This window comes from Poromitra crassiceps (genome assembly GCF_964638095.1).
Source record: "Poromitra crassiceps genome assembly, chromosome: 5".
Classification (NCBI taxonomy): domain Eukaryota; kingdom Metazoa; phylum Chordata; class Actinopteri; order Beryciformes; family Melamphaidae; genus Poromitra; species Poromitra crassiceps.
Window position 1 is genome coordinate 22,810,622 of NC_139642.1, and position 7,692 is coordinate 22,818,313.

The following is a 7,692-nucleotide window of genomic DNA, read 5'->3' on the forward strand; positions in this document are numbered from 1 at the left end:
ACGACATTTGGGCTGACGTGCTAAGGGTTCTCCTGCAGTGCTTCATAGCTCTCATAGATCTTAACTGTGAATTGTAGCTATAGTGGTGGAATGATTGTTACATGAATACAGTAGGTAGCGTATACTGCCAGGCAGGGGCGTCATGCAAGCCAACAAACTGAGGGGGCGAACTCTGGCCCTATGGGCGGCGCAAATTTTTGGCGGCGCACGCAGTGCGGTGCCAAAAAATAATTTTGGGGGTTGGAAGCCAGATTTAGAGGAATATCTCATTTTAAATTAACAGACTGAGCAGGTGTAACCATAAGGCTATTTTCCAAACTGCTCAGACTCCTGGAAAGATCCATAATCACCAGACTAAGTACATTGCCACTGCCCAGGCTCAATGGACTTGACAAAAAAGGGAGACCACACGTTTCAAAGCAATGTAACACAATGTTTATTTTGGCTGGTATTGCCTTTTCAGAAGGTAGAAATCTTTTCTCTTCCATTAGTCTCATCTAGTGTCCTCTAGAGCAGCGGTTCCCAACCTTTTTTGTGCCAAGGACCGGTAGATACATGGGAAAAAAAGTCACGGACCGGTTGTCAATTTTAATGGTTTTAGTTACATATATATTTACTCACCAGGTGGTGACAAAGGGTAAATAACAGCCTTTTGTGTTGTACTCTATGTAGCCTATACAGTATTTATGTTTTTGTTTTAACTACAAACATAAATAAACGTCAACTTGAAACTATGTTTCAACTACCACACACAGCCTATAATATTATAGCCTATGTTTATAAAAAAAAAAAAAAAAAAATCCCTCTCAAATTGCCCCCTCAGTTACAATGGGCATGACGCTTCTGCTGCCAGGTTGTGTCGTCGCCCTTAGGTGCACTTTTTCCTCTCATTTGTATGCAGGCCTGTGGGACTGATACATATCTATCTTCTTCGTGTTGGCAGTGCCTGATTGGTCGGCCCCATTGGTGACACAATCGGGGTCTATGTGGTCTTGAGATGTGATGTAAATGCTGATAGAGTTCAGTTTAACATAGAGTCAAATAACAAGTGACAAGCAAAGAGAGATGCAGGAATGGCGAGGTTTGTCCGACGACGAGATGAACTTGAAATAACGGAGCTCAACGAGGATCATCTCAGGAGGGCTAATTCTGTTGAGAGGCGTCAGCAGGCCATCCAGAAACATGGTGAGGAAAATATGGAAATATGTGTTTCCTTGATACATTTTCTTGACACTGAAATGCTTAATGTATTTGAGCAGCCTGTAAGTAAAAGAATGCGAGTTGATTTCTCACAAGTGAATATTTGCTCTGCAGAGAGAAAAATGTTCTGGCTGGCCTTGGTGAGCGTTGGGCTGCTGTGTGGTATAAATGTCACTCTCAACATGTCTCTGCGTCTCCTCTTGAGTAAGTGTCATTCTCTTCACATTTCCTTATGCTTGTTCACCAGAGATAGGAAGTAACACATTATTTGTACCTAAGTAGCCTACAGTAGAATTTTTAGGTAACTGTACTTTACTGAGTATTTATTTTTCTGAGAACGTTTTACTTTTACTCCCTAATTCCTAACACAAATATCTGTACTTTGTACTACATTTTCAAGACAGGCTCGCTACTTTACTTTTAATGCACGACAGACAAAAATAATGAAAAAATAATGTAACTGTCTGTCGTCTGTCTGTCTCTCTCGTCTCACTCTTTCCCATCATTCACGCTACTACCAGGGCCGATTTTACACTTCATGGGCCCTGGGGCTATTCATCTCTGCAGGGCCCCCCCCCCCAAGCGGAAGGGAGTGTCGGGCGCCGGCGATTTTTTTTTTTTTTTTTGCCTTTTTTAGCCGTATTTAAAGGAATATCTCATTTTAAATCAACATTAGGATTATACTGTTGTGATGTCATTATTCAGTATCTTCTCCTTTTCTCACTAACTTTCATGTCACCACCTGCTCTCCTGTCAGCATTCTAACTTACAAACACAAACTGTAGGTTTAGCCATCATGTTCTTTCATAAACAGCCTGATTGGAAAGAAAACATTGCCACTGAGATGTCACAACAAGCACTTTTATTATTATTATTTAGTATTTATTATTGCTGTTATTATTACAGTGCACACACACATGGTTATTCAATTATTGCACAAATCAATCAAGCAGTATTCAAGTCTGTTCGTACCTGAAATGTCTTCTTCCTGACTTTTGCCGTGGCAAAGCATTTGACTAAAGTGGTGAAGTCCAATGTTCTAACAATGTCACTTTCCAATGACATCAATGTCAAGTGGGTGAGCCTTTCTTGTCCCATTGTAGACCGTATCCTGTTCTTGACAAGCCCAAGTTTTGAAAAGGAGCGCTCTCCAGAGGCTTTTTTTTTTTTTTTTTTTGGGCCCCTTGATGTCCCGGGCCCCGGGGCTTCAGCCCCGGTAAGCCCGTTGGTAAAATCGGCCCTGGTTACTACCACTCCTCTCTTCATGCACAGTCTATCTCGCTCGACTGTCTCTCTCTCTCTCTAGTTTAGTGTGTCACATCACATCATACCATCAACAATGTAGCCGAATGAGGGAGGAGTAGATGTCATTTTAATTATTTTAATGAGACAATTGAACTTTTTTGTGGACAAACCATATCACACAAATTATTAATCAATGTAGAGTTTTTATACATCTTAAAACACGTTTGGAGGGGATCTTTTAATTTAGTTTTCGAATTGTATTAATATGACGTGAGTTTAAGTTAGCTTTGCACAGAAACAGCCGGAATAACTTATTTTTACTTATACTTTACATATACTTTTTTAAACTTTTACTTGAATAAATAAGTTGAATCAGTAGTTCTACCCACAGGATTTTCCCCCCACACGTAACTGTACTTCTACTTAGGTAAATAATGTGTGTACCTTTCCCATCTCTGTTGTTCACTGCCGACAACATACTTCTCAGTTCCTCAAACCTTGTAGGACTAACTGAAGGAACATGGTTTTTCAGTTCATTCAGAGGCGCAGAAGCTGGAGCTGATGAAGATTGAAATAGACCAGCTACAGACCAGTAACAACATGCTGATAGAGCGTTTCTGTACCCAGGGTGAGTAACTCCGGCCACAATGAGTAAAACGTGACCTGCTCCATCAAAATGATGTCTGATGTCACGCTGGTGTGTTTGTGTAGAAATGTGATTTGCTGAGAAAAGGATTGATTTTTGCTGTTTTAGGGTTTCATCAGATTTTAATAAAATAAAGCCTTGGTTTTCATTCTGTGTAAAGATTATTTTGATGTTTTGAAGCTCATAAAGGCAGGGTGACAAGCTCACTTGGTCATACTTTGAGGTCCTTTTTTCTCAAAAACTGTTTGGAAATAGTTCAGAGATAAATGAAGTGCATCTCACTCAATCTTCAATATCGCTGGAAAGCTTACATTCTCCTCTTTCCATCAGTGTATTAAACTCAATATGGTTTGAGTGGTCATTCACTAGCAAGGACCACGCCACAACAAGAGTATCGTTAAGGTTCTTTACTGAAGAGAATGAGTTGTGTATGGTGTAGTGTGGGTGCGAGATGAGCCGTCTGTTCCAGGAGGTCACGTGTTCCGGGGGGAACGTCCTGATGACCGGGGCAGAGGGAGACTCAGGGTGGGGGTTCCGTCTCAGACGTGGTCTGCCCGAGCGGGTCTGGCGTGAGCCGTGTTTCAGCCCGAGCAGATTTCAGGCCCCCCCGGATGGATCCTAGAACGAGACGTGGAGAGGCATGCACTGTGCCTAGTGAGAGGGAATGAGGATGTTTAGGGTTGAGGGGTGCGGGAAGGGATAGGGGATTGAGGGATGAGATATACAAGGGAGGGAGGGTGGGTCGAGAGATCGAGACAAACAGGGTGAGGCAGGTTAACCAGGTGTAAGTAATATTGCCATGTAATTAGAGGAGTGGTTTAGAGGGGTGGTTAGGAAGTTGGGGGAGTGGTTGAGGCGTGGCCCAGCTCCTGAACTTAAGTTAAACATTAACTTTCATATGTGACTTTTTTTTTTTGGATGGAGCAAGTCACAAATGATATCATTAAATGAAGGCAGTTCACTTACAGTAGTTGGCATTTTGTGTGTGAGTTCTTAACATACATGTTGTGTTGTGTTGATTTGTTGCAGCACAAATGTTTCCACACTGGAAGATTGAATTTAACTCTCACTGGTACTACGTCTCCCATGAGAATAAAACCTGGGAAGAGAGCCGACAGTACTGTTTGATGAGAGGAGCTGATCTGGTGATCGTCAACAGCAAAGAGGAGCAGGTGTGTGTGTGTGTGTCTGTGTGTGTGTGTGTGTGTGTGTGTGTGTGTGTGTGTGTGTGTGTGTGCGTGCGTGCGTGCGTGCCTGCATGCCTGCGTGCGTGCGTGCGCGTGCGTGCATGCATGTGTGTGTCGTTAAACCCTCCCCCCCTTTCAGTCCTTGCTATCATCACTTGACCCCTCTAAATACTTCTCCATAAACAGCAATTCCTGGTTGGACTAAGCAAGAGGGATATGTGGATTGGTCTAACAGACAGAGAGGAAGAAGGGAACTTTACATGGGTGGATGGATCACCTCTGACCACAGAGTAAGTGTAATCACATTTTTCTGACTAATTGGTGTGAGACTTCCAGAGTTACTGATAAGGGCCATGTCTTCACCACAGGGTTTGACTGCTTGTGTTTGTGTTTCAGCTACTGGGGACTGAAGCAGCCTACCAATGGTGAATGGCTCAGAGTCAAGTACAATCTATCTGATTGGACAGACGACTGCGTTGAGCTATTCATTGGTTATTCTGACCCTTTGAACAAATGGGCTGACCAGCCATGTACCCTAAAGCTGAGCTGGATCTGTGAGAAGGTGGTGTGACAGCTCCTCAATAATGCAGCTTTGTTAAAGGCTTTTGTTAAATATTTACCCAAGTGGCTTGGAGCCAAATGGGGTGTAAGTGTGTTATTTTTGTGTTATCAGATTGAGCAATAAAAACACTGCTACAGTTGAAATTGAATTACATTTATTAACTTTTTTTTAATGGTAAAGGGTGAAATACATCTGCCCCCGACAAACATTGTCCCAATACAGCAATGGCTGTATGTAAGTAAACAATTGTAAAACATGAAATGAATACGAATCTAGCAATCACACGTCAATCAGCACTGAAATATAAAACCAGATCAGAATGAATATTTTCACCAAGGCCTCTAAAATTGCTGCTACATGGAACATACCAAATTGATTGATGGATCAGTTCACACTCCTGACATTATAAAAGAACATTTTGAATTCACTGTGCCTTACTTCCCTAAGTGCATGGGGTACTATGCACTCATACTGTCATACACTTACACACATCCAGGCATACACACACCAGTGCACATTTTATCACAGACATCTTAAGGACCGCAATGGAAATAAGCTGTTAGCTTTATTGCGTTTTTTATCCTTTTGATAATGGTGGGCCTGTGTATGTATATATGTTTGTTCATTATCAATAAAGAACTCAATCAATCAACAACAACAAAAAAAATCTATAGGCGCAAGTATTTCATGAGAATATTAACATATCATGTTTGTTAATTTGAGTAACTAAAACTGTCGGCTGTGTTTTTTATGTGTTTTTTATATGTGCATTGCTTTGCTGCTTGTTTTTTCGATTATTTTTTTGTAAAGCACCTTGAATTGCCTTTGTGTATGAAAGGTGCTATATAAATAAAATTTGACTTGACTTGACTTGATATCTACATTAATATAATATGCTATATGAATTAGGATATAGGATACTGGAAATTATGAGATCATGCTGCCATGCTACAGTAGCATTACTTACATCAGCATGCATTTTGAGCTGGCAGCAAACCAAACTTTTACTGTTACAGCTTTCAGTTCATGATTTCAGTTTTTTTTTTTTTTTTTTTTCAATGACACACATTTTCCCACAATTTCCTAAATTGTATCATTTATTTTAGCCCTGTGGCATCAAGGAACATCAGAGACACAAAACACAAAAACTGGAATGCTCACAGCACTCGGAGGGGCGTGATTGGGATGACTTCCCTGATCTGAACCTGAGTGTTCTGTTATTGGACTTCTGTGCTTTAGACATGGATTGGCCATAACAAACACCATAGTCAAGCATAAGGATGCTCATAGGTCTATGGTACCAGAGTATCTTATTGATTGATTGATTTCAAATTTAATTCCGTTAGGGATCTTGTTCCACTCCTCTCCACCGGTATAGAGGAATGTACTTCTCCCAACATCTTATGCCCATAGGTGGATTACAACATGATGGGCCCCTGGGCATGGTCACATAAAGGGCCCCCCCTCACAACGCACATACCGGTATGGGGGAGGGGGTGGATGGTGGATGGTGAGTGAAGCAAATCTACCAGCCACTTATATATTTTACCAGCATTTGGCTGGTGGCTGGTGCTAATTCTGGACGCTGTCTCAATAACACAGGATTTACAGCACAGGTAAACTCAATTAAAGCCAAAAGCACAATAACCCTCTAATTGCCCATAAACGTATGGGACATTTTGTCAAAATAAGGGATCATTTTGTCCTGGGCAAGAGACATGGTGGGTTTAATTTCAGAGCTCCGGCTTGTTGGATTTAACATCAAACGTGTCTGTTGTTGACCTAATTGAGTTGTAATTCACATGTAAGCAACATGTGTTTATTGTTTATAATTTATTTCACTCTAATCAAATTGTTGAATTCAACAGCTATTTTACCAATGCTGACATTGTGTGTGGTTACTATGGCTGAACAAACTAGCTAACGTATGCAACTCACACCATAAGCGACTTTGACCGCGGCACGGCATGGTTTTTGTTGGTGCAACCCTTCTGAAACTGCTGATCTCACAACAGTTTCACAAATTTACACAGAATGGTGCAAAAACAACAACTTTGGTCAGCAGAAAAGTATCTCAGAATGCAACATGTCTGTCACTTTGGTAGCCGGTTAACACCGAGCTGAAAGTTGATACCTACCCAGTATTAGGTCTGGCACCAACCCTTCTGAAACTGCTGATCTCACAACAGTCTCAATAATTTACACAGAATGGTGCAAAAACAACAACATTAGTCAGCAGAAAAGTATCTCAGAATGGAACACCTCAAACCTAAAGGCAGTGTTGGGCAGTAGCTTGCTAGAAGTAGCTTGCTACATAGCTTAACTACATTTCTCAGTAGCTTGGTGGTAGCTTCACTACTTTTGAACCAAGTAGCTTTTTCAGTAGCTAAGCTATTTATAGACCCACGTAGCTTGTAGCTTCTCGCAAAAGCTACAAGCTACTCACCAGAGAAAATCCATGAGCAAAGCACGCAGTGGAGATTTCTGCTGCAGTTTGGATTAAACAGGAGGAGACATTGCATATGTCAAGTGTGCCTGTGTAGCCAATAAAGCACTTCCATTTCCATTATGACTGGCAACAAGTGTTGTCTGATCCTTGCTTTTTAGCATCCTTGCCTCTCTTGCAGCAAGACCTGGCACTAGCTGCCTCTGATTGGGTTGGGTTTAGGCAATGAAGACTGATGATTGGTTAAGGGTAGGGCAAAATATGTCATGTGCTGGCGAAGTCGCTTCAGCAACGAACTTTGAAAGATGGCAGAGCCACTGGTAGTGATGAAGAAGACGTTCAGGTTTTATTGTCCGTTTTTGAATGGTGCCAGTGAGAGTTTCAGTGTGTTTTATAATATAATAAT

General features: G+C 41.4%; 1 protein-coding gene across 1 annotated transcript; it reads left to right on the top strand.

Moving 5' to 3' along the window:
• Nucleotides 1-1,058: 1,058 nt before the first annotated feature.
• Nucleotides 1,059-4,707, top strand: LOC310776389 (uncharacterized protein; the record flags this gene model as incomplete). The annotated part of the gene is made up of 5 exons (XM_083636583.1): nt 1,059-1,185; nt 1,315-1,404; nt 2,978-3,073; nt 4,121-4,263; nt 4,675-4,707. The coding sequence occupies exons 1-5, from the start codon at nt 1,074-1,076 to the stop codon at nt 4,705-4,707; spliced, it is 474 nt and encodes a 157-aa protein (XP_083492709.1). The 5' UTR covers nt 1,059-1,073.
• Between the last annotated feature and the right edge of the window lie 2,985 nt (nt 4,708-7,692).